At 37.7% G+C, this 27,773-nt stretch overlaps 1 protein-coding gene across 9 annotated transcripts in view; it reads left to right on the forward strand.

Annotated features, from left to right (window-relative positions):
* The window catches only part of LOC101893112 (dystrophin, isoforms A/C/F/G/H), a 752,562-nt gene that overhangs the window by 18,900 nt on the left and 705,889 nt on the right, over positions 1-27,773 (forward strand). The window contains exon 1 of one of the 9 annotated variants that reach the window (XM_059123287.1): positions 1,062-1,308. The exons of the other annotated variants lie outside the window; for them this stretch is intronic. Coding sequence (XP_058979270.1) covers positions 1,287-1,308 — 22 coding nt within the window. The 5' untranslated portion in view covers positions 1,062-1,286. Of the gene's footprint in view, positions 1-1,061; positions 1,309-27,773 lie in introns of those variants that run through there. 9 annotated transcript variants of the gene reach the window in all.

Below are 27,773 nucleotides of genomic sequence, written 5' to 3' on the forward strand. Positions count from 1 at the left end.
TTTTCACGGATATCAGGATTGTGTTACTATTTCAATATGTTATCCGACTTTTGTTTTCCCATTTAACCGAACTCAATTTCGATTCTGCGAAGGATCTACAAATTTCAGTTCCAAAACCTCACATGTTTACCCTATTGCAATGTTTCCCGAAAAATCCTTCATTAGCTCAGTGAAAACAAAGCTCGCTAGTATTCATTGTCGAAGTACCTACACTCTCTCTCTCTAATACAAGTCAGACTAAAAGACAACAACAACAATCGCGATTTGTTTATTTTGCTTGTTGTTATTAATTTGCAGCGATTCATTTGGCTATTTTGCTTTGAACAAAATGTGATGTTGACCCAGCACCGGCAGTGGACTGGACTAAACTGGATGCAGGGACTAGTTTGGGCGAGCAGTTTAATGGAATAGCTTGTTAGAGAGCTGTGTTGTGGTCGGTTGCATGCACCAAGTTTATGGTTATATATGTTGTGCAAAGACCCCCTCCTTTCCCCCTTGCGATCAAAAATTCAATGCATGTCGGTGTTGTCGATGCCAGCCACAGGCCTCAGATGTGTGAAACGTGATTTTGTTTATACGATAACAATTAAAACAACAATAACAGAGTAGCAGTAAAACAACAACAACAACAGCCAAATTGTTTATTTACTATTTTGTGGTGTTTGGCCAACGTCAAAACGAATCGGGTAACGGTTGAGCGCGGGAAAATAACGCACTGCAAAAGGAAATTGAATGAAAAATTAAATGAAAATAAAAATACGTCTGTCGGAAATAAGTGACCGGCACAACCTGCCGACAAATATCAAGCCGAAATTCAATGTGGTCAAATGCCAACAAAACGGCAACAAAGTTTTATTGCGTTGCCAAAAAAAAAGTTCCAAAAAATATGGAATTGGAAATAAATTCAATAAAGTGATTTGTTCGAAATGCAAAAACCCCGTAGCAGCTGTTGCTGATGTTCCATGGAATTTATGTTTTATTTATGGAAATTTTGTTTAATTAATTTTTATATTTTGTAATCAATATTTTTTGCTTTTGTGAGCATCCGTGTGTGTGTCTAAAAGTTAAAAAAAATATTTCCGAAAAAAATATTATTTTGCAAAATATTCCAAAATATTAAAACTGTAATAATGCAGTTTATAACTGCCTGAAATTGAAAAAAAAAAAAATATTTAAAAATTGTGATTAATGAATAAAATTCAACCTTCAACCATTCCCAACAATCGTCAAATCTATTGCCAATTAAAGGATTAACATTAAATACCTCGTTAGCGTAACAGCCAGCCATGGAGCCATCAATATTAATTGGTAAGTTTGTACTTTTCGAAGAGTATGTGTGTATGTATTAAAAAAAAAACTTGAAACCAGGTATATACTGACATTCGTATTTAGATTCTAAATAAAAATATTGAAAAAGAACGACAATGGATCAGCTAAAAAAATCTGGGCCGCCGAGAGTCTTTATAGACAAGCTGGAAAGCAAGGAGTCTTTATAGATAAGCTGGCGAGCCAGGAATTCTTTAGAGACTAGCTGGCGCGCCAGGGACTCTTCATAGAAAAGCTGGCGGGCCAGGGAGTCTTTATAGACGAGCTGGTTGACCAGCGAGTCTTTATAGACGAGCTGGTGGGCCAGGGAGTCTTTATAGACGAGCTGGTGGGCCAGGGAGTCTTTATAGACTAGCTGGTGGGCCAGGGAGTCTTTATAGACGAGCTGGTGGGCCAGTGAGTGTTTATAGACGAGCTGGTGGGCCAGGAAGTGTTTATAGACGAGCTGGTGGGCCAGGGAGTCTTTATAGACGAGCTGGTGGGTCAGGGAGTGTTTATAGACGAGCTGGTGGACCAGGGAGTCTTTATAGACGAGCTGAAGGCTCAGGGAGTCTTTATAGACGAGCTGGTGGGCCAGGGAGTCTTTATAGACGAGCTGGTGGGCCAGGGAGTCTTTATAGACGAGCTGGTGGGCCAGGAAGTCTGTATAGACGAGCTGGTGGGCCAGGGAGCCTTTATAGGCGAACTGTCGGGCCAGGGAGTCTTTATAGACGAGCTGGCGGGCCAGGGTGTCTTTATAGACGAGCTGGCGGGCCAGGGTGTCTTTATAGACGAGCTGGCGGGCCAGGGTGTCTTTATAGACGAGCTGGCGGGCCAGGGTGTCTTTATAGACGAGCTGGCGGGCCAGGGTGTCTTTATAGACGAGCTGGCGGGCCAGGGTGTCTTTATAGACGAGCTGGCGGGCCAGGGTGTCTTTATAGACGAGCTGGCGGGCCAGGGTGTCTTTATAGACGAGCTGGCGGGCCAGGGTGTCTTTATAGACGAGCTGGCGGGCCAGGGTGTCTTTATAGACGAGCTGGCGGGCCAGGGTGTCTTTATAGACGAGCTGGCGGGCCAGGGTGTCTTTATAGACGAGCTGGCGGGCCAGGGTGTCTTTATAGACGAGCTGGCGGGCCAGGGTGTCTTTATAGACGATCTGGCGGGCTAGGGAGTCTTTATAGACGATCTGGCGGGCTAGGGAGTCTTTATAGACGAGCTGGCGGGCCAGGGAGTCTTTAAAGACGAGCTGAAGCTCAGGGAGTATTTATAGACGAGCTGAAGCTCAGGTTGTCTTTATAGACGAACTGAAGCTCAGGTTGTCTTTATAGACGAGCTGAAGCTCAGGTTGTCTTTATAGACCAGATGAGGCTCAGGTTGTCTTTATAGACCAGCTGAGGCTCAGGTTGTCTTTATAGACCAGCTGAGGCTCAGGTCGTCATTGTAGACGAGTTGAAGGTCAGGAAGTCTTTATAGACGAGCTGAAGCTCAGGGATTCTTTATAGACCAACTGAGGCTTAGGGAGTCTTTATAGACAAACTGGGGTTTAGGGAGTCTTTATAGACGAGCTGAAGGCTCAGGGAGTCCGTATAGACCAACTGAGGCTTAGGGAGTCTTTATAGACCAGCTGAGACTCAGGGAGTCCTTATTAACGAGCTGAAGCTCAGGGAGTCTTTATAGACGTGCTGAGGCCCAGGGAGTTTTTATAAGAAAGTTCCAAATCCTTTATAGAATTCTATCTCTATGTCAGGTTTTCCAATTTTCTCTTGCCTGAAACCCTTTCATCTCATTATGCATCGAATGCATTTTATTCTATTTTTATTTAATCGCATTTGAATGCGAAAATTCCGACAATGTTTTCCATTGCACACAAATTCCTAACGACAGTTACGGTCGTCACCCGGCACTCACACACATTCATACCTCATCAAGAGTGCTCAGTGGCAAGCAAATTATGCTGATTTTTTGGTAATTGTTGTGGTCTGCCACAATGCCGTTTGACAGGCAGCCGGATAAAATACCACCTCCAGCAGTACAGGAGAGTTGCCGGTACTCACAAACAAAGAAAAAAAACCAAACCATGATATTTAACTAAGTCAAACATTTTTGGCTGTTTTGTTTAATCAATGTGTGTCAGTCGGGTTGTTAGTCGTTCGGTCGGTCGGTCTATCTGTCTGTCTTTCCAAACATATTTAGCATACCTTGCGTAGAGTAGAGATAAACCATGTTACTTCGAAAAAAAGGTATCGGAATGGTGGTTAGATACTTATTTGTGGTTATCTGAGTGAGCCTGTGTGTGTGTTTGATTTTTGTAGTTTTTTTTGGTAAACAATGTTGTGTGGAGGCTTGTTATGGTTCTCCTACTCTTATCGCTGCAGCCATGTATGCGGGTTAGCAGTGCTAAGTCGAAGCTTACAGGTAACCGGTTTTCCATTGTTGTTTATCACATTCATCAAATACTTGTGGTGTCTGTTTAAATTCGTTCCTTCCTTTGGGGGTATTGATGGACCCCCTTTCCCCCTCTCCTCACTCCGTTTGGTGTATTTGTTGCATGTATGGTTAATGGCAGACTGATAGCCCCAGCTCCATGTAGACTAACCGTATAGCAGGCAGACTCTGTGCTTATTTATGTTTCCAATTAATGAATGAATGGAATTGAATGAATTATCTCCAATGCGACCAACGAAGCGACGACCCACATAGATCATTAAACAAAAATAATGAAAAAAAAAAAAAAAATATGAATATATTTTTTTAATTCGCAATTTTATGAGTTTTGTTTTGAATTCTCGTGGGCTTTTATTGCTTCTGAGTTAAATCATTTCAATTGTAATTGAGGATGAAGTGCAAAAGAAATAATCCCAGAAAAAAAATACATTTTGTGGTCGACTTAAAGATTGTTATCAATTACTGGGTAATTGGTGAATGAAATTTTCAAGAGGTGGTCCGATCAAGAAAAGAATACTAAAAAAAAAATCCAAGACGATTTGATGATCAGGGAGTCTCTATAAACGAACTGAAACTCAGGGATTCTTTATAGACGAACTGAAGGTCAGGGGGTTTAATGTGCCTAAATGTGCCTTAATAGATGGGCTGAACCTTCCGGAGTCTTTATAGACGAACTGGAGCCCAAGGAGTCTTCTATAGATGAGCTGGAACTCATGGAGTCCTAATAGACGAGCTGAAGTCGAAGGGAGTCTTTATAGATGAGCTGAAGGCGTAGGGAACCCTTATTAACAAGCTGAAGCCGAAGGGAGTCTTTATAGACGAGCTGAATAACCAGGGAGTCTTTGTAGACGAGCAGAATAACCAGGGAGTCTTTACAGACGCGCTAAATAACCAGGGAGCTAGTACAGACGAGCTGAAGGGCCAGGGAGTCCTTATAGACGAACTGAAACTCAGGTAGTCCTTATACACGAGCTGAAGCTCATAACGTCCTTATTGACCAACTGAGGCACAGCGAGTCTTTATAGTCTAACTGAGGCTCAGGGTGTCTTTATAGACAAGTTGGTAGGCCAGGGAGTCTTTACAGACGAGCTGGTGGGCCGGGTAGTCTTCATAGACGAGCTGAAGGGTCAGAGAGTCTTTATAGACGAGCTGAAGTGTCAGAGAGTCTTTATAGACGAGCTGAAGTGTCAGGGAGTGTTTATAGACGAGCTGAAGGGTCAGGGAGTGTTTATAGACGAGCTGAAGGGTCAGGGAGTCTTTATAGACGAGCTGGCGGGTCAGGGAGTCTTTATAGACGAGCTGGTGGGCCAGTTAGTCGTTATAGACGAGCTGGTGGGCCAGTTAGTCGTTATAGACGAGCTGGTGGGCCAGGGCGTCTCTATAGACGAGCTGGTGGGCCAGGGCGTCTCTATAGACGAGCTGGTGGGCCAGGGCGTCTCTATAGACGAGCTGGTGGGCCAGGGCGTCTCTATAGACGAGCTGGTGGGCCAGGGCGTCTCTATAGACGAGCTGGTGGGCCAGGGCGTCTCTATAGACGAGCTGGTGGGCCAGGGCGTCTCTATAGACGAGCTGGTGGGCCAGGGCGTCTCTATAGACGAGCTGGTGGGCCAGGGCGTCTCTATAGACGAGCTGGTGGGCCAGGGCGTCTCTATAGACGAGCTGGTGGGCCAGGGCGTCTCTATAGACGAGCTGGTGGGCCAGGGCGTCTCTATAGACGAGCTGGTGGGCCAGGGCGTCTCTATAGACGAGCTGGTGGGCCAGGGCGTCTCTATAGACGAGCTGGTGGGCCAGGGCGTCTCTATAGACGAGCTGGTGGGCCAGGGCGTCTCTATAGACGAGCTGGTGGGCCAGGGCGTCTCTATAGACGAGCTGGTGGGCCAGGGCGTCTCTATAGACGAGCTGGTGGGCCAGGGCGTCTCTATAGACGAGCTGGTGGGCCAGGGCGTCTCTATAGACGAGCTGGTGGGCCAGGGCGTCTCTATAGACGAGCTGGTGGGCCAGGGCGTCTCTATAGACGAGCTGGTGGGCCAGGGCGTCTCGATAGACGAGCTGGTGGGCCAGGGCGTCTCGATAGACGAGCTGAAGGGTCAGGGAGTCTCGATAGACGAGCTGGTGGGCCAGGGAGTCTCTATAGACGAGCTGGTGGGCCAGGGCGTCTCTATAGACGAGCTGGTGGGCCAGGGCGTCTCTATAGACGAGCTGGTGGGCCAGGGCGTCTCTATAGACGAGCTGGTGGGCCAGGGCGTCTCTATAGACGAGCTGGTGGGCCAGGGCGTCTCTATAGACGAGCTGGTGGGCCAGGGCGTCTCTATAGACGAGCTGGTGGGCCAGGGCGTCTCTATAGACGAGCTGGTGGGCCAGGGCGTCTCTACAGACGAGCTGGTGGGCCAGGGAGTCTCGATAGACGAGCTGGTGGGCCAGGGAGTCTCGATAGACGAGCTGAAGGGTCAGGGAGTCTCGATAGACGAGCTGAAGGGTCAGGGAGTCTCGATAGACGAGCTGAAGGGTCAGGGAGTCTCGATAGACGAGCTGAAGGGTCAGGGAGTCTCGATAGACGAGCTGAAGGGCCAGGGAGTCTTTATAGACGAGCTGGTGGGCCAGGGAGTCTCTATAGACGAGCTGGTGGGCCAGGGAGTCTCTATAGACGAGCTGGTGGGCCAGGGAGTCTCTATAGACGAGCTGGTGGGCCAGGGAGTCTCTATAGACGAGCTGGTGGGCCAGGGAGTCTCTATAGACGAGCTGGTGGGCCAGGGAGTCTCTATAGACGAGCTGGTGGGCCAGGGAGTCTCTATAGACGAGCTGGTGGGCCAGGGAGTCTCTATAGACGAGCTGAAGGGTCAAGGAGTCTTTATAGACGAGCTGAAGGGTCAGGGAGTCTTTATAGACGAGCTAAAGCCCGGATCGTCTCTATAGGCGAGCTGAAGCCCTGATCGTCTCCATAGACGAGCTGAAGCCCAGATCGTCGCCATAGACGAGCTGAAGCCCAGATCGTCGCCATAGACGAGCTGAAGCCCAGATCGTCGCCATAGACGAGCTGAAGCCCAGATCGTCGCCATAGACGAGCTGAAGCCCAGATCGTCGCCATAGACGAGCTGAAGCCCAGATCGTCGCCATAGACGAGCTGAAGCCCAGATCGTCGCCATAGACGAGCTGAAGCCCACATCGTCTCTATAGACGAGCTGAAGACCAGGTCGTCTCTATAGACGAGCTGTAGCTCAGGTCTTCTCTATAGACGTGCTGTAGCTCAGGTCTTTTCTATAGACGTGCTGAAGACCAGGTCGTCTCTATAGACGTGCTGTAGCTCAGGTCTTCTCTATAGACGTGCTGTAGCTCAGGTCTTCTCTATAGACGTGCTGTTGCTCAGGTCTTCTCTATAGACGTGCTGTTTCTCAGGTCTTCTCTATAGACGTGCTGTTGCTCAGGTCTTCTCTATAGACGTGCTGTTTCTCAGGTCTCTGTAGACAAGTCGGATTTTCAGACGCTATCGATCCGTATTTGTAATTTGCCTCACTTGTGTCCCCTGCTGTCCAGTTCTCAGAAATCACAATTATTTCCAAGTCATACCTTAAAAGGTTGGAAACATTTTACAAACTTGCACTTTCTCATTGCAACCTGTTGGATGTGAACAAATGTCAGCGGTAGTTGCCACAACAACACGAACACATGTCATAAAATGTTGTTCGAATGCGAAAACAAAAACAGAAAACTGACTCTTAATTGCCTTAATAAGTGTCATCGTTCAGATCGTAGCTTTCTTCAAAAAACAGAAAAGAAAAAAAGACTACCATCATTCATTTAATGTTCCGTCTGTTATTATTTTCTGCGGAGTTGTTGTTGTTGGTGTCTCTGTTTTTCTGATGAAAAGAAAATGAAAATTATTTGTTGTAGTTGCTTTTTTTTTCTTTTCATTATTTGCTTTGCCAATGAGTCGAATGTATGAAATTATGTACATATGTATGATTCCGTGGATGTTAATGTGAAAAGGGTATTCTCTGTCATGGCAATTCGGTGATAACTACAGGAGATGTGAGTCGAAAAAGACTTGAGGGGAGATGCTGAGAGAAATGGATTAAATGCAGAAAATGACTCGAATTGTATTTAATTTTATAAAATATTTTAAATGAAAATAGGGGGAAATCAGCAGCATTTAGGATAATTAGAGGGAAATGTGAAAATCCTCAGAATGAATCTAAAATGCCTTCTACTGGATAGATGTATTAAAATTTAAATTAGCAAAGATCCCTACCTCGCTAAAACAATAATTGGAAACTTTTGAAATATGAGTGAGGTACAATCTATGGCCTACCAAAGTATTTAAATGAGAATAAATCTTTTTTGTCTCGTACCATCGCTCGTAGTGGTAGCGTAGCCCGACGTCAAGGAAGTGGACGGAAGAAAACAGCAACATCAGCAGAAAAGGTTCGAAAAGTAAAGAAGGGACTTAATCGAAACCCGCGTCGCAGAGGCCGAAAAATGGTTCGTGAGCTGAACATATCGCAATATTCCATTCGACAAATACTGAAAAATGAGCTCGGGATAAAGCCATTGAAAATCCAAAAAGTGCAAGAACTTACACCGCAACAGAAAAAAATAGACTCAAAAGAGCTAAAGAGTTGATTCGCCTGGCTGAAAGTGGTGAACTGCCCAATTTTGTTTTCTCCGATGAGAAAACATTCGTTGTCCAGCAGTTTGTAAACAAACAAAATTATCGTGTTTACTTGCCAAAGAGGTCAGCTGAAAATGTGCACCTTCCGTTGGCCACCAGAACTCAAGCGCCGGCGCCAGCCATGGTGATGGTGTGGGCCGCTATAACAGCCGATGGTCACTCTCCGCTCGTATTAATCGATCGTGGCATCAGAATCGCGAAAATATTCTGGAAGGTGTATTAAAGCCTTGGGCACGCAAACATTTTGGACAGTTCAACAGGACGCACGCGCCACCCATGAATGGTTTGAAAATAAGGTTCCTCGCTTCATTTCCAGCGCACAATGGCCACCAAAATCTCCGGATAGCAATCCGTTGGACTATTATGGCTAGAGTACTTTGGAAAGCAAGGTTGGCCCTAAAAAAATTCAAAGTGTCGATCACCTCAAGCAAGCGCTTCGCCGGGAATGGGCCAAAATAGACTGAAAGTTTGTTAGAATCACATGTAAAGCGACAACATTTATTTTTATAAATTTTGAAGCATACTCTGAGGATCTGCCCTCAACCCTTTATTCATAGATTAATATATTTATATCACAAGTGTAGTAGAAGTATAGTATAAAGTTTTTATAAAATAAAGTGTTTCTAAGTATATATGGTTTCCTCAAAAGTCGCTCTCACTTTACTTAATTTATGTTTCGAGAAATTTCAACAAATGCTTGATCTAAAAATACATAGCACCTGCATGGGGATACTAAAATTTAGCCAGGAAACAAACCATTGAATGGACTAATCACTACTCGAAAATGACAGACAGATGGCTCTATCAAAGACCTAAAATGTTAGGTCCAGATAAAATACATTTTAAGCAAATGGTTTGTGTCTACAATACATAGAGTAACGGCTTATGACAGAGGCATTCTAATATAAAAACCACAATTACGAAAACGAATGACAAACAAAAGTTTGAAAAATTCTATTCCATAGACCTTTCCAAAAAAATTTGCCTTTGCGGTTTATATCACTTAACATTAGTAACTATGTTGTTAAGATATCATAACAACAGAGGTATTTTGACAGGGTTGCCATGTATTGACTCTGTCTTGTCCTACCTTTATACTTCTATGTCGTTGGCCCAATAGCTCACATGTTGCCATTAGGCTGGAGTTCTATCCTTAATTCTTATATTTTTATAACATTATTTTGGACGGTACCCATAATTATTAAAATGTCTTGTAGGATGGTATAGAATAATATATAAGCAAAGTAGACCTCAGTATATATTTTAAAATATTATATTGTTTGCGGCCGCCTAAAAGTATGCTACATAAATATTAAATATGAAATAATGAAAAACACTTCCCATAATATGATGGGTAACTGACCTTAACTAATTCAATTCTGAAAACGACATCTATCTCTTGAATGAGAACATCCACATGTAGCAAAGAATCAAACCACTTCATTGATTGATCACCGCTTCCAGGTTACAAATAGATGGCGTTGTAGTGGCACAGACTAAAATACTGTCAGAGTCAAACATTTTGCACTACTAAAAAACTGGAAGTTATCCCAAAAACCTAGTAAAACTTTTAACTAATTTGAAAGAAAATCGAAAGCCAGACTATGCCTATGTCATTCGAAATTATTTACATTGAAAATTTTATAGAGAAAAATAGTATTTTTTTTCCGAACTTACGATTGGCTGATAGATATATGGAGTTTCGATATGTTCTCCTATTTTCTATACCCATATGGTTAACGATTTCTATCAGAGCGATATTTAAAATTTAGCACTTTAACTAGCATTACAACGAAAAACGGATGCAGTAATAGAGATTTTTTTAAGAAAACAATTTTTTTAATGTGACTTAACCCATTTTGAAAATTAGTCTCATATTGTCTGCATATGTTACACACACGAACTGTGCTGCCATGCCACTCTGCCATGTAAAGACTTCATTAATATTTATACAATCGTCGTCAGCGTCTTCTTCTCCGTTTTAAATGATAGTGAAAACTCATTTGAGATTCGAAAGATACACATCAAAGTAACTGGGGAATATCGCAGTTGATCTCCGTTGAAAGTAAATAAAAGCGAACAATGTTGCGCGAAGAGGAGGAGCAGGAGCAGCGAAAAAAAAACTCGAAACGCAGATACAGTTGTAGTTACAGATGGTAATTGCGACTATTTTATTTTACTTAAGTTTTTTTTTTCTTCTTTATATGACGCCCTCAATGTTTGTCCTGAGAAAATAGATCGAAGATGTTGTTGTTAATTCGACAAATATTCTTAATGTGTTGGGACATATGAGGAGATATTTTAAAGGGGATATCAATTACGTGAGAGAATATTTAAGAATTTTCCCTTAGGGAGGGAGTTATAATGGGTATGATGAGTTACAATAAGCCTTATGTTGCAGCCAAGATCCAAAAATGATGTTAAGCAGGGAGCTCCATCTACAGGGAACACTAGGTATTTGTCAAGGTTACATTTATATGGACCTAATTTACTTGATCTACGACCAATCCATTCAGTTTTGCAAAATATTTTCATCGAACCTTCATTCATCGTACTAAATTTTCAGTCTTTGAAGGTTTTATAAATAGTTCCAGCTTTTCCTTTTTCGAAAAAAAAAAACATCTTCATATCTCAATTTCAGATACCAATAGAGAGCTCAATATCAAAATTAAGTATTCCGGCCCTGTCCCATTCCTCAATACCAAATTTAGTACCACTTAGTATTTTTTCAACAATTACAGTACATGTTTTCAAACCACCTCCAGACACCAACAGTGACATCTACATCAAATTTCGGGATTTCAGCTTTTCGAAGAATTTTAGTACACCTTTCCAAAACCGCAAATACCCACAGAGAACTCGATATCAAATTTGAGGATTCCAACTCTATCCCTTCATCGAATATCAAATTTTGTACCATTTAGTACTTTTTGTACAAATATGGAACGCATTTTCAAACCACCGCCTTATTTCAAACACAGATACCATCAGTAATCTATATATCAAATTTCAGAATTTTATCTCTATACCTTCACTCAATACCACATATTGTACTATTTAGAACTTTTCCAACAATTTTGGTACACATTTCCGAAACCACATCCTTGTCTCAATTCCAAACACCATCAGAGACATTAATATTAAATTTGAGGATTACAGTCCTATACTTTCACTCTATACCAAATTTAGTACCATTTAACACTATTCGTATAAATATAGAACACATTTCCACACCACCGCCCAATTTCAAACTCAGATATTTTTAGTAATTTAAATATTAAATTTCAGAATTTTATCTCCATCTCTTCACTCAATACAAAATAGAGTACTATTTAGTACTTTTCGTACAATTATAGTACGCATTTCCAAAACCACCTCCACATGTCTAGGCTACACATAAACAGCCCAAATACCAAATTTTGAGACTTCATGCACTGTTTGTTCTCCTAAAACAACATTGTACCAAATATAGTCCTATTTAGTACTTTTCGTGCACGCTTTTTAACATTTTCAAAATCATCTCCAAATCTCAACCCGAGATACCAACAGTTATGTAAATATTAAATTTCAGAATCCTATGTCTATACTTTCAACCAAGAACAAATTTAGTACCATTTAGTACTTTTCGTACAATTATAGCACACATTTCCGAAACCACCTTCATATCACAATTCCAAATGCTATCAGACGTCAACATGTAATTTGAGGATTCCATACTTATTCCTTCACCCAATACCAAATTTAGTACCATTTACCAACATGGTACTATTTAGTACTTTTCGTGCGCTTGTAGTACAGACTTCTAAAACCGCCTATTTAAGACAAACCTTTTACCAACAGAGACCCCAATACAGAATTTCACAATTCTAGTTTCATTCATTCACCCTGAATCAAGCTGTTCCAAATTTAGTACCATTTCGTACTTTTCGTGCACAGAAGTACAAATTTCGAAAACTACCTTAATTTCTAACCTTGATTCCCATACCAAAATGCAAGTATTTAGCTTTATCCGTCTACATAATACCAAATGGTATCATTTTAGAAGTTTAGTACCATTTTAGAACTTTTGAAAACCTTAAAGTTCAAACTTCCAAAAACCCTTTGGAACATCTATCCTGCACTCCATCAGTGATTCTCATTCCAAATTTAAGAATTTTAACTCTTAAGAAATTTAACTCTAAATTAGTACCATTTAGTACACAAAAGTACAAATTTCCAGAACAACCAGCATCATATAGGTCAATTGAAATGTTGTTGTCAAATTTAAGGATCCCAACTCTACCGCTTCCCGCAAAATTTAAATTGTACCAAATTTAGTTCCATTTAGTACACATAAGAACGAATTTCAAAAACATCGTACATAACTCAATTCTACAATGCAATAGTAATCTTATTTGTAAATTTTGAAATTCCAGCTCTATCGATTTACCCAAATCGAAATTGTTCCAAATTTAGTACCATTTAGTACTTTTCGTGCACATAAGTAAAAATTTCGAAAACTGCCTTCATATCCCAATTCTCAACTTGTCCAGCAATGTTAATTTCAGAATTCCATCTCCACCTGTTCCTTCAAATTCAAATTGTACCGTTTAGTACAAGTACCGTTTAGTAATTTTCGTATATATGAGTATATACTTCCAAAACTACCTCCTTACATCGACTCTACTCCCCAATTTTGTTTTCCATTACAAATCTCAAGTTTTTACCTCTAACCGTTCACATACCATACGAAAAGGTACTAAATGTTGTACATTTGGGTACTTTTCGTACACTTATAGTGTGAATTTCCAAGAACCCTCTGGTACATCTATTATACACCCTATCAGTGACCCTCATATCAAATTTTAGAGTTCTAGCTCTACTGCTTCCTCAAATACATAGGGTATCATAATTAGTACCTTTTAATACTTTTTGTTCTAGTACGAATGTCGAAAAACCCAACCTTATCAGACCTCTTCGGACCGAAATTTACTCTCAACAAAAATTGTAAGCTAGCTTCAGCCGTTTCGTCAGAGCGTTGATGAATCGTCAAGTCAGTAAGTCAATCAGTCATTCAATTACTTGACTCTTTTTATACCCTACACCACAAGGTGGTCAGGGTATTATGTCTTTGTGCATTTGTTTGTAACAGGCAGAAGGAAACGAGATAGACCCATAGTTCCTTTTGATGATCTGCATAGAATCACATTCTGAGTCGATTTATGCATGTCCGTCCGGCCGTCCGTCTGTCCATATATTTTTTGTAAACAAAATACAGGTCGCATTATGCACAGATCATTTGTTTGGCCCAAGGACGAACCCTATTGAAATTGGAAAAAGTCGGTCAAAATTTAGATATAGCTCCCATATATATCTTCTTCCGATTTGCCTTTTATTGTGCACCAAACGTGTAATATCAGCCCGAATTGTATGGAATTTCGAATATACACCCAAATTAGGCCTGAAAATATGTATGCCAAATTTGATCGAAATCGGTTCAGATATAGCTATAGCTCCCATATATATTGTTCATCCGATTTGTTATTTTTGTCCACCGACGCCGTAATTTGCTCTCTGCAACAACAATAGTTGGTGAAATATATCAAATACAGCTCAGAAATACATTTGCTAAGTGTTATCGAGATCGGTTCAGATTTGGATATAGCTCCCATATATAACTTCGTCCGATTTACTTTTTATTTTGCACCAAACGTCTAATATTTATCCAAATAGGATGGAATTAGGCACTTACGACCGAATTGAGTCTAGAAGCTAGTATGTCAAATTTGGTGTAGATCGGTTCAGATATAGCTATAGCTTCCATATATATTGTTCATACGATTTGTTATATTTGTTACCCACAACCGTAATATGCACTCCGTAACAACGATATTCAGGGAAATATATCAAATACAGCTCAGAAATATCATTGCCAAATTTCATCGAGATCGTTCAGATTTGGATATAGCTCCCATATATATCTTTATCCGATTTCAAATTAATTGTGCACCAAATGGGCAATACAATTCCGAATTTAAAAGATACAAATGCTTCGGCATATTTAGTCCTTTGAACTTTAAATTATAATTATAATCATAGCGTGTATGATTGAATTCTCCCATAAAAACTTTTAATTGTTATGTGGAGCTCTACTAAATTAGCAAAGTGGTGTAGGGTATCATAAAGTCGGCCCGCCCGACTTTAACACTTTCTTTACTGGTTTTAACATAGATTTTGACTTTTGCATGATGTGTAAACTAGGCTTAACAATAACTCCTGATTTCCCTTCACACACATGTGCTTTCTGAGTCATATATCAAGGCGTACCGAAAAATCGCTATCACTTTTTTATTTCACACAACTACAAAATATAACCTAAATCTCATGGACCTCCCATCCAAAAAATGTCAATTACCCCTCGATGTCTTGAAATGTTGTCTCTTACAAAAAAAAAAAAAAAAAAAAAAAAAACAGAAAAAAACAAACAAGTTACGCATTACGCACTCCACAAATACGCAACAATTCCATGTAAATACTCACGTTGTTCGCAAACTTTTTTATCGACTGTCGGACGGACATTTGCGTCATCTAACAACAGTGTTAAAAGTTGTTTCGGGCACACATTTGCATTTTGGCATTTAACGCCCTCACTTCGGGGCCCGTAGACCGAACAAGACAAGCAGTCAGACAAACGGTTAGACCAAGAAGTCATGAAGCGCAAAAAAACGAAATTGTTTGCCACAGCAGTAGATACTTCACGATTCTGCAAAAAAAGAAAAAACACATATTTTCATTGCTCAGCCATGCGTGAATTTTAGCAAACAGTAAAAAAAGGAATAAATATCTGCTTAAAAAATAAATACGAGGTAGGAATGATGAGGTGTTGGAAGAAATATCGGATATTTATTGTTGGTCTTTAAATCGTTTGTGTAATTAAAAAGCTTTGAAAACCCATAAATAAAGATTTGCAAAAATTTACGAATTAGAACAGATAGGGGGCTGAAAGGTTTATGTGTGTACATAAAGCCTCCACAAGGTCTTTGGTCAATAGAAGATCCTTGGTGCTATTTGGTCTCATGTACTCATACAGAAATAGAAAATCATGTCTGTTTCACGCTTCTCTCTTTTCGTCAGCGATTTTTGATGGTAAACTCTTAGTTACGTTTATACCCTCCTTCTCAAATTAGTTATGCACTCCACTGCAATAGGTGGCCTAAGAAAAGTATTTTCCTCCGTGAGATAATACAAGGTGTTTCTCCATAGAATAAATGTCAAACAAGTTCTCTCCAAAACAGAGAGATCTTCTCTCAATAAAAGCCATTTAAGTGGTCAAATAACCATCTTTGGACGATCTATTCTACCTTGGGAGACCGTTAAAACAATCGAACAGATGAAGTTCTGTTAATAGCGTTCTCTTCAGAGAATACCTGGGAAAAAATTTCCCACTTCATAGAAGACTCTAAAATTGTCTTCTCTTTTTTTTTAAAGGGGATCTTATAAGGGTCTTCTCTCCAGGACGAAACCAAGTTGTTCTCTCTATTGAATTTCTGTATAAGGAATTCTCTCCGAAAACGAGATGAAAATTTCAGCTTTTAATGGAGGATTTTTAAGTGGTCTTATATACATACCTCCTAATGGTCTGCTAGGCGTAGGAGATTTTTAAAAATTCTTCTATCCATAGAGATTATGTAAAAGGCCCGACCGAAAGAGTACCTGTAAATGATCTGAAAATTCTCAATGGAATACCTGCAAAATATCAACTCTCAATGGAAAACCTCAATAGTTTTTCTCTCAGTACATGGATGACCTGTGTATTTTTATACCCTCCACCTTAAAAAGGAGGGTATATTAACTTTGTCATTCCGTTCGTAACATCTATAAATATTCATCGTTGACCCCACAAGGTATATATATTCATGATCAGCATAAAATTCTAAGTCGATTTAACGATGTCCGTCTGTCCGTCTGTCAGCCCACGTTATTTGACGTAGAGCTTCAAAATTTTGCAGAACAATTTGTATTATGTCTAGGATGGTGGGTATTGAAAATGAAAATGAAAGTATATCGGTCTACGTTTTGGTATAGCTGCCATATAAAGGTACCTCCCGATATTCGGTATTTCGTTGATTTTAGCGACATTATTCACCGGAACTGTTTCAAATTTGATATTTAAAGTTCATAACGGATACTACAGCCTATGATAGAAAATTTTCTGTGCAGGTCCACCTTTTCGTATAGCCCTCATATAAGAGTACCTCGCATATATTCGGTATTTTGATGATTTTAGCAACATTATTAACCGAAATTGTTTCAAATTTGGTATTTGAAGTTCGTCATGGATACTACAGCCTGTGATAGAAAATTTTCTGTGCAGGTTCACCTCTTCGTATAGCCCTCATATAACGGTACCTCCCGATATTCGGTATTTCGATGATTTTAGCGACATTATTCACCGAAATTGTTTCAAATTTGATATTTGAAGTTCCTCATGGATACTACAGCCTATGACAGAAAATTGTCTGTGCAGGTCCACGTTTTGGTATGGCCCCCATATAATGGTACTCCCCATATCCAGCAGTTTGATTATTTTAGCTACATTATTCACCTATTTTTTTTCAAGTTTCACATTTGAATATTGTAATGGCTTATGACAAAAGTTGCCTAGGCAGGTCCACGTCGTCGAATTTTTATCGGTTTTTATTTTTTTGAAAATGGTAAAATCCGTTCCAAATGTTGGAGGGTATTCACGGTTTGGCCTGGCCAAACTTACATCTTTTTTACTTGTTTTATTATAGAAGACTCGTAGAAGTTATTTGAAAGATCTTTGCTCCACAGAAGACCTGTTAAAAGACTCTCTCCAGAGGAGACATCCGGAAGAGCTTATCTGCATAGAAAATCTAAAAAATGTATTTTTTTCATAAAACTCCAATCGGTAGTTTTTTTTTCTCCAAATAAGGGTCTCCTTTTCGTAGATGACATTATCTCCATGGAAGGCCTTTGAGAGTTAATCTTACCATAAAGGACCTATAAGAAAGCTCTGTTTTTCTATAAAATGCATGCAAAAGTTGTGCTCTCCTTAGAAGACATTTAAAACATGTCCTCTCTATAGAAGTCCTGTAAGCATTTTTCCATATGAATATTGCATAAAATACGTTAAAGGATTTTCTCTCCTTTTAAAAAGCCTATAAAAGGTCATCTTTCCAAAGATTTCCTGTAAAAGGTCTCTTTTCTACAGATGACCTTTTTATAGAAGAATCTTCAAATGTCTCCCCCTTGAGAAGACTTTAAAAGACGTTCTCTCCATGTACACCATCATAATGTATTCTCTATTGAAGATCCTTACAACATTTTCTCTCTATAGATGGTCTTTCAAAGGATGTCTGTGTCCTTTTTGAAGACATCTCTCTCTCTCTCTCTCTCTCTCTTACCCACTCTAAAGAAGTCATTTATGAGGTATAATCTCTATCGCAGACCTTGCAAAGAAAACCGTTTGATTGTATGTTCTCAATGAGAGAAAATACTTTTAACAGGTCTCCCCTTAAAAGAGAACCTTTGAAAGATCTGCTCCCTAGAAAAGATTTGTACAGAGAATATATCTCTTTTGGTTTCCTAGGCATAGATGATCTCTCAGAGACCCACAAACAATATTCTCTCAAAAAAAGACCTGTGGAAGCTGTTTTCTTCGTTGATGAACTTTGAAAGGTGTCGTCTCGACAGAAGAGCTTTAGAATGTCTCCCCCTTCTTGGAAATTCTTAAAAAGGTTTTCTCTATACAGAAGACCATGTAAAAGACCTAAAAATATATATTGAAAAAATCCTGGTCCCAAAGGCTTTTTAAAAAATATTTTTTTAAAAAATTCAGGTCTCTAAGGCTTTTCAAAAAAAAAAAAATATTTTTTAAAAAATTCAGGTCTCCAAGGCTTTTCAAACAATCAGAAAATGGTCTATTTTAAAAGGACTTCCTATAGGAGAATTATCAAATATTTTGTCAGTAAGGAAGACCTTTATGAGGTCCCCTCCCAAAGAAAAATCTTTAAATAACACTTAAAGAAAGTCTTCTCTCTGTTGATAACCTTTGATGGCCTCTTGTGTACAAAAATACATTTTTTCCTTGCAACCGCCTTTGAAGGCCTCTTGCCCATGAACGAGTCTTTAAAATACAGCAGTTCCTAAAAAATCTTTAGAAGGTCTCTAGTCGACTTAAGGTCTTTTTAAAGATACTTTTTGATTCGAAACTCTTTATAACACCCTTTGGCTATATGAGACCTTTCAAGGATCCTATGTCTTAAGCGATCTTTGCAAGGTATTTTGCTACAGAAGGTTTTGAAAACATGTATATTCTAGGGAAAATATTTTAAAATCTTCTATCTTTAGTTAGATACTTCCAATCAATCCTCGAACCAACTTCAAATTACGCACCACCCTCTCACCGAAAACATTGCCGCCATCATTTGCAGAATTTCAATATCTTCTGCATGAGTAACAAGCAATGAAACTTTGTTTCAATTTTCATTACAACGTAACGCTGTGATAAATGTGTATGCAAAGCAACTAAAAAACAAAACAAAGTAACTTTGGACCCAGTCCGCATATTCCTACTGCATCTGGGTGTGTGTAAGTGCGTGTGCTTGACCAACTGACCAAATATCTGAGAGTATATCAGTTATTGTCAACACAGATGTGGCTCCGTTGCAATGAAATGTAAAACGAATTTGTTTCCGTTCACTGTCATCATCGACGACGACAGCAACAGCATTGGAGTACCTCCATCACCATGACACTATCCTTCTGTTATGTTGGCGGTTCGACACTTTTAATGGCATATTTGTAAAGGCAACCAGTTTGCTGATGCTGTGGCAGTTGTTGTTGTTTCATTTTCGTTGATTGCGGGTTTTTTGTTTATTTTGGAAACCCGGTTCTTTTTTTTTTGGTTAATGGTTCAAGATTTATAACGTGTTTTCCACATGAGAGAGAGGGTGTATGCTGTGTGTGAATATTTTTTTTTGCATAAATTCCTTTACATTTTGTAGTAGCTGTTGTTGTTGGTTGCAACATATAGTGATTTTGTTAACATGATTTTATGGTGATGCATTTTTGGTTACCATTTTGTTATGGGAATTTATTTTTAAGTTTCGGATTCCAATTTTTTTTCTTTTTTGTAATTATTGGTTAATTTGGAATTGAGTTTTTTAAGTCCAAAAAAAAAAAAATAAAAACGGCAGGTCTCAAAGGCTTTTCAAAAAATATTCCTAAAAGAATCCACGTCTCAAAGGCTTTTTAAAAAATCCACATCGTGAAGGCTTTTTAAAAATATATTTTTTTTAAATCCACGTCTCGAAGGCTCTTTAAAAATATATTTTTTTTAAATCCACGTCTCGAAGGCTCTTTAAAAATATATTTTTTTTAAATCCACGTCTCGAAGGCTTTTTCAAAAACATATTTTTTAAAAAATCCACGTCTCGAAGGTTCTTTAAAAGATATTCGTCAAAAAAATCCCCGCCTCAAAGTCTCTTCAAAAAATATTTTTTAAAAAATCCACGCCTCAAAGGCTCTTCAAAAAATATTTTTTGAAAATCCAAGTATCAAAATCTCATCAAACAATATTTTTAAAAAATCCGAGTCTAAAAATCCGCTTATCAGAGACTCTTTAAAAAATATTCTTCAAAAAAATCCACGTCTCAAAAAATATTTTTTAAAAAATCCACGTCTCAAAGACTCTTTAAAAGATATTTTTAAAAAAATCCACGTCTTGAAGGTTCTTCAAAAAATATTCTTCAAAAAAATCTTTTTTCTAAGGAAGCCCTTAAAAATTTTTCACAAAGTTTCTTCAAAAAAAAAAAAACTTTAAAAAATCCAGGCCTCGAAGGCTCTTAAAAAATATTTTTTTTACAAAATCCACGTCTCAAAGGCTCTACAAAAACTATGTTTTTATAAATGCACGTCTCGAAGGCTCTTAAAAAAATATTTTTTAAAAAAATCCACGTCTCAAAGGTTTTTCAAAAAATATCCTTTAAGAAATCCACATTTTAAAGACTCTTCAAAAAATATTCTTTAAAAAATACACGTTTTAAGGGCTCTTCAAAAAATACTTTTTAAAAAATCCACGTTTTAAAGGCTCTTCAAAAAATATTTTTTTATAAAATCCACGTCTTAAAGGCTCGTCAAATAATATTTTTTAAAAAATCCACTTTTTAAGGGCTCTTTACAAAATCCAGGTCTCAAGGCTCTTCAAAAAATCCAAGTCTCGAAGGCTCTTTAAAATATATTTTTTAAAAAATCCACGTCACGAAGGCGCTTCAAAATTTTTTTTTAAAAAATCCACGTCTCGAGGACTCTTCAAATCTTTTTTTTTAAAATCCACGCCTCGAAGACTCTTCATAAAATATTAAAAAAAAAAAAAAAATTCACGTCTCGAACGCTTTTCATAAAATATTTTTTAAAAAATCCACGTCTCGAAGGCTCTTCAAAAAATATTTTTTAAAAAATCCACGTCTTGAAGGCTCTTCAAAAAATATTTTTTTTTTTAAATCCACGTCTGGAAGGCTATTCAAAAATTATTTTTTTTAATTCCCACTTTTATCCATTCTTTTACTTACGACATACATAAACAGGTCGTAACTTCGTATTATAAATGAGAATGTCCCGTTGCCTTCCTTTTTACATGTCATAAATTAGTCTAAAATATTTTGTAATTATTATTGCTAAGTGCCAGCCAGACAACCAACCAACACCTTGACACCTTTAACCCAATTTACAGTTTACTAAACCAAACAACCACTCCCTGAAATGTAGCCAACAAGAGAACGGATTATTAAAAAAAAAACTATCCCTGGCACACCCAATTTTCTATCAAAATAATATTTAAATTCCGATCCTTGTTCGAAGTCAAAGTCAACTACAATTCATGGGTGTTTTTATCTGCTCCAAATAAAAAACACTAATTTTTGTTGCTTTGTTGAAAAAAATAAATATGATGTGAGCATTGCAAAAAACGGACACCAGACAGACTCTGAGAAAAAAAGAAAAAATAAGAGCTTTAAACTAATTGAACAAACAATTACTGGATCATAAAAACAAAGGCAGGCGACAAGCAATAAATGTCTGGCGTATAAAAACAAAATGACACCAGAAGATAAATTTATTTGTAATTTTCAAATGAATGCAAATCGTTTGGCGCATTCGAATATCAAAAGCAATTAAGAGAATATGTATTCCGTATGGTTTTCTAAGGCGATGAAAAGTTTTATAGATATACAGGGTGGGCATTTGAAATGCGTAACTTTGTTGTGAGAAATATCTCCAAAAAGAAGATTTTTTTAAGTAAGTGCGTTTACCTTCATGACCACGATTTAAAAAAACACAAACTTTATTTTCGTCTGTCCACAGTCTTAGGTGCGTGATGATAAAAATGAAAAGGGAGCAAAGATTCAAACCGCTCTACTTATCACGCACGGTATAACAGTTATAATCCTCAGTATAACAGATAGGTGTGAAGTTAATGTAGGAGTGTGTCATTGGAGAGCTCACGAAGATCTCTTTCAGAATAATCTAAAGCTGGAATATTTCATTTCGAAAATTTTGAAAAATATGGATATTATTTTTTTTTAAATTGACAGCATATCCCACTGTGCAAAATCTCGGAGACAGGTCAATATTTAGCACAACACAACATCTTATTTCTTAAATTTTGAGAAATATATATTTTTCTTTTCACGCACCAACATTCATGGAGGAGATCTGCTCACCAAAGGCTTAGATAATGGTCTCCAGAAAAAAAAAAATCGTAATCTCTCTAAGAGACATTTACATATGTTCCTAAAATATATTTTTAAGAACTTTGGTTCATGGAACCGCTATTAAAAGTATTCTGTATATCTGTTCGGTTTTCCATAGAGGGAGGACTCTTAAGAGGCCATTTATTGATATAAAGGCCTTCAAACGGGTTTCTGTGAACGGAAAATCCTAATGGAAGGCTTCTAAAAGGTCCTCTCCCTGTAGAAAAATTTTAAAGAGTATTACCCCCATATATTATGTTTACAGAAGGCTTTTAAGAAGACTTTTGTCTATGGAAGACCTTCAACGATTCTTCTGTATAGAAGGCCTTTAAAGAGTTCTTATATCTTCAGAGGACTCTTTAGGGCCTTTAAAAGGGGTATTTTCTCCATTGAATACCATTGAAGAGTAGTCTCTCCAAAAAAAAAAAATCTCTGAAAGTGTTTACCTTCTCTTCAAAGAAAACATCCTTCTCTTCAAAGAAAACATCGAAGCCTTCTGAAGGACCTTGTTTTTAAAAAAGTAGTAGAAATATTTAGAAAACTGAAAGCTTCTCTTCTATATGAAAGTACTTTTGGGTACCTTCTTTCCATAGATGCCGCTAGTGGTCTTAACTCGGTAAAAGGCCTATATGGGGCCTTCTCTTTACAGAAGTCACTTTTATGGTCTTCTCTTCATATAAGACACTTTAAAAGGGACCTACCTTATGGAAGTCCTTCGGAGTACTCCTCCATTGAAGACCCTTCAACGTTCCTCTCTCCATAGACGATCACAAAGGGCTTTCTCTACATAGAAGACCTTTACCATTTAAAGGTCTTCATTCCATAGAAAACCTTTAAACCTTTTGATGGAAGTACTTTGGATGATCTTTTTTCCATAGAAGACTTTTAACTCTCTTTTTTCTCCAACGATTCCCTTAATGTTCCTAATTCTATAGAAGCAACACAAAGGGTTTCTATTCACAGAAGAGAAGGTGAATCCTCTCTTCATAGAAGACCTTTAAAGGATCTTCTCCCCATAGAAGGCCTTTAGAGGGTATTTTCCTTATGTAAATCATTTGGGGTGTCTTCTCTCCATATGACCTTTACCCTTAGACATTATTCTTTCCATAGAAGAGGTTCTGCTTATGGAAGATCATTAGAAAGTCTTATCTTCATAGGAGACCCTTAAAAGGTATTTTCTCTGTAAAAGGTTAGGGCCTTCTTTCCATAGAGGACCATTAAAGTGTCTTCTTCCCATAGATTATCTTTAAATTGAATATTTTCTTATTCAAGGCCTCCAAAGAAGCCCCTTAAAATACTTTTCCACTATAAAAGATCCTTAAAGGTTCATAGATGATCCCAAAATAATATTTTTCCACAGAAGTCTATTTAAACAGCCTTTTTTCGATAGAAAGGGGTTTCTCTTTTGGAAATCCTATAAAGGATCTCCCAACAAATTAAATAATGACATATCAAAAAAATTTAACGATTTCCTAACAAAATCTTTTTACAGACTTTCTGCCATAAATTCATGGTATTCTTTATTAACTATCTGCACAGGAATCGTCAAATTTTAAAAGTAATTTCCAAGAAGCTTCTGTTCGCGAATTGTGATGTTCTTCAAAGATACTTTTTAGGACCAGGATTAAAAAAAAAAAATATATATTTTTTTAAAATTTTTAAAATCATCCTTGCCAAGAATCGTTGAGTTTTAACACTTTTTTTTTCAAGAGATTATAGGTATATTTCTTAGAAGTTGTTTTTTTTAAATTTTTAAGAAAAAAATGTTTCAAGAGCCTCCACTGGTTTTTATAAATTTCCAAAAATAATTTAAAAATCTCCCGGCCTGGAATCGAATTTTATATGGAGTTTCTGGTCACGAATTCTGATTTTCTTTAAAGATGCATTCAATGGACTTCCTTTCTTCACAAAAAATCGTAGCTTACATTTTCTTTTTATTTAAAAAACTTCTTTTTTTATTTTTTTAAATCTCGCTATCCAAAGATCGCTGCTTTTTAACAATTTATTTCTAAAGAATAAAAAGTGAAAATTTTTTTATTTTTTTTTTTAATTTTCGAAGAATAGTTAATTTTATGACAATTTTTTAACAAAAATGTTTCAATACCTTCCACAATTTTTTATAAACTTCCAACAATTTTTTAATTTTTTTCCGGCCAAGAATCATAGAATTTTAATATTTTCACAAGAACGTAGATGTTCTTGTATATTTTACCAATTTATTTTTCTACGATCTTCAGGTCACTCTGGGAGGTTCTTGTAATGAACTGTGATTTTCTTCAACGATACCTTAAATGGGCTTCCTTTCGCCACAAGGATTCGTAGCTTGGTATTTTTTTTCTCCAAAAAAAAAAAAAAAATCCTTTTTAAAAATTTTAAATCTTCCTTTCCAAGAATTGTTAATTTTTATCAATTTTTTTAAAGAGAAAGAAGGGCTATTTTTCAGAAATTTTTATACACATCCAAAAATTTTTTTTAAAAACTTCTCGGTCTAAAATCATCGAATTTCAACGAAATTTGTTTGAAGAACATCTATATCCTGACTTTTTAGCATTTTTTTTTCTCAACGAACTGTCCTGTGACAAAATTGTGGATATTTTGTTAGAATGGGAGTGGATTAGCTCCCCGGTGTATTTAAAAAAAATTGTAGAACTTCTGGCATCGGATGCCTGTGGAATACCGGCTAAACTGGTAGACTCATAAAATTTATTATCTCCAAGGAGACCTTGCAAAGTGACATAGTGCCGATGGAAGAATCGCAAACGATTTTTATACCCTCCACCATACTATGGAGGGTATATTAACTTTGTCATTCCGTTTGTAACTCCTCGAAATACTCATGTCAGACACAACAAAGTATATATATTCTTGATCAGCGCAAAATTCTAAGTCGATTTAGCGATGCCCGTCTGTCTGTCTGTCTGTCTGTTGTAATCACGCTATCTTTCAAACGAATTGAGATACAAGGCTAAAATTTTGCACACAAGTTTATTTTTACAGTAGGCAGGTTAAGTTCGTAAATGGGCCATGTAGGTCCACGTTTTCATATAGCCCCCATATAACGGTACCCCCCGATATTCGGTATTTTGATGATTTTAGCGACATTATTCACGGGAATTGTTTTAGCTTTGGTATTTGAAGTTCGAAATGGATACTACAGCCTAAGACAGAAAATTGTCTATGCAGGTCCACGTCTTCGTATAGCCCCCATATAACGGTACCTCCCGATATTCGGTATTTCAATTATTTTAGCGACATTATTCACCAGAATAGTTTCAAATTTAGTATTTGAGGTTCGCAATGGATACTACAGCCTAAGACAGAAAATTGTCTGTTCAGGTCCACGTCTTCGTATAGCCCCCATATAACGGTACCTCCATATATTCGGTATTTTGGTGATTTTAGCGTCTTTATTCATCCAAATTTTTTCAAATTACGCATTTAGAGTTCGTAAAGGAAACTCCAGTCTGTGACAGAAAATTGTCTATGCAGGTCCAGCTCTTTGTATAGGCCCCATATACCAGTACCTCCCTATATTCGGTATTTTGACGAGTTTAGGTACAATACTCACCGAAGTTGTTTGAAATGTCGTATTTGAAGTTCGTAATGGATGCTACAGAATATGACAAAAAAATGTCTACGCAGGTTCAGGTCTTCGCACAGCTCCGATATAACGGTACCTCCCTGTATTCTATACTTTGATGATTTTAGCTACATTATTCGCGTTTATTTCAAGTTCCGAATTTGAATTTGGTAATGACTCATGACAAATAATGCCTGTGTGGGTTCACGTCGTATACGCACCAATATAACGTCAATATTCGGTATTTTTAAAATTTTACCAAATTTTGTTCAGGATTTTATTTCAAAATTCGTTCCAAATGGTGGAGGGTATTCAAAGTTCGGCCCGGCCGAACTTCTGCTTTTTAACTTGTTTTGTTCTAGAGAAGACTTTCAAAGGTGCTGCTTTCCGTGGAAGAATTGCAAAGTTCCTCAGTCACAAGACACTTAAAATGGATTCGGTCAGATATAAAACGATATCGGTTTATACAATATCTTTTAGAGGTATTTTGAATTTTGGAAAGTAATTTGACTGTATGAGACCCTTAAAAGGAGTTCTGTCTATAGAAGACTTTTGAGTGGTCTTTTATCTATATAAGATACTTGAAAAGTATGTTTTATCTATAATAGTCCTATAAAAGGACTTTTGCGTTAGAGTGTTTTAACACAGAAGACATTATACCCACTAGAACCTGTGGTGACATTGCTGTCCCCACTTTATGACCTATCATACCCTAAACTCATCCGAAAGACCATGCTCTCATTTGGACACTTGTTTATTCTCCATTATCGTATTTATCAAAAAACAATATCCAAACCTCCCACCCTCCACCATCAATATAATTATATCAAAATCTAGTTGCGATAAAAATTACTTTCATATAAATAAAAAATTAAATATACATTATTTAGTCATTTGGGTCGTTGTCATCACCACCACCCCTATACCTCAAAAAAAAAACAAATCTAATCACCTATTTTTACATTCAAACGCCATCTAATTTTTTTATTTACTCGAGTGGAGAGCTCCCTTTTAGCTATTGGCACTCCCATTACTAGTTCGCCTGTCTGTCTGATGGCTGGTAGGTTGACTGGTTGTCTAGGTGGGTGGGTAATTCCAGCAATCAATTGTTGAAACATTATTGAACCACAAATGAAATAACGCACCAAATAACGACAACAACAACAACTATGTGTGTCAAGAAATGACAATTGTTGTTGAACGACATCAACAAATGTAATACGCTTTTGAGTCCGCTGCGAAAATAATTCCACAACAAAGTTATTGAAAATTCCCCAATCCATAACAATTCCATTTCCACAGAAATTCCAGCCAAATGAATTGGGTATGTTCGAACGCATACACACACATACTTCACCCGCCTTATGGACAAATCTGCACACATTTTTGGTGGCCAAATCTGGTAGCTGCGATAGCATATGGACATATTTACTAACTGTGACAACAGCCATCCAAGTCACATTCTATTCCACCCAATCGCTTTCAATTCCCAAGTGCAGTAAAAAAAATTTGTTGCGTTTTGCCAGTAATTACTTCTGCTGCTACTGCTGTTCCAATGCATTCGGCATAACGAGACAAAGCTCATAATGCCAAAACGCTGAATGGAATATGAGAAACATTTGGGGTGTATGGCATATGGTCGGACATGGAATGGGAATTGGAAATCAAAAGTTGGAAATAATATTGAAAATGTTATAAAGAGGATCATAAAATTGATGGACCTAGGAGGACCTAGGGATGATCATTCAAAATGTTAAGGAGATTAAATTATAGAACACTATAAAATAAATTTATATTAAAAGATGAGCTATAGAATCTCTTCCATTTATAAAGTACCTCTAAAAGACTCTCGTTCTGACGAATACGCTTTGAAATCTCTGTGGCCTTCTCCCTTTCTTTTTTCTGTTTTTAGATTCTTAGTATCTATTGAAGACTTTTAGAAATGTATCATATTGACGACCTTGGGGAAGGCTTCGCAATATTTGAAGACTTTTAGAAAATTTTCATATTGAAGACCTTGAAG

Source organism: Musca domestica, unplaced genomic scaffold (genome assembly GCF_030504385.1).
Source record: "Musca domestica strain aabys unplaced genomic scaffold, Musca_domestica.polishedcontigs.V.1.1 24, whole genome shotgun sequence".
Classification (NCBI taxonomy): Eukaryota; Metazoa; Arthropoda; class Insecta; order Diptera; family Muscidae; genus Musca; species Musca domestica.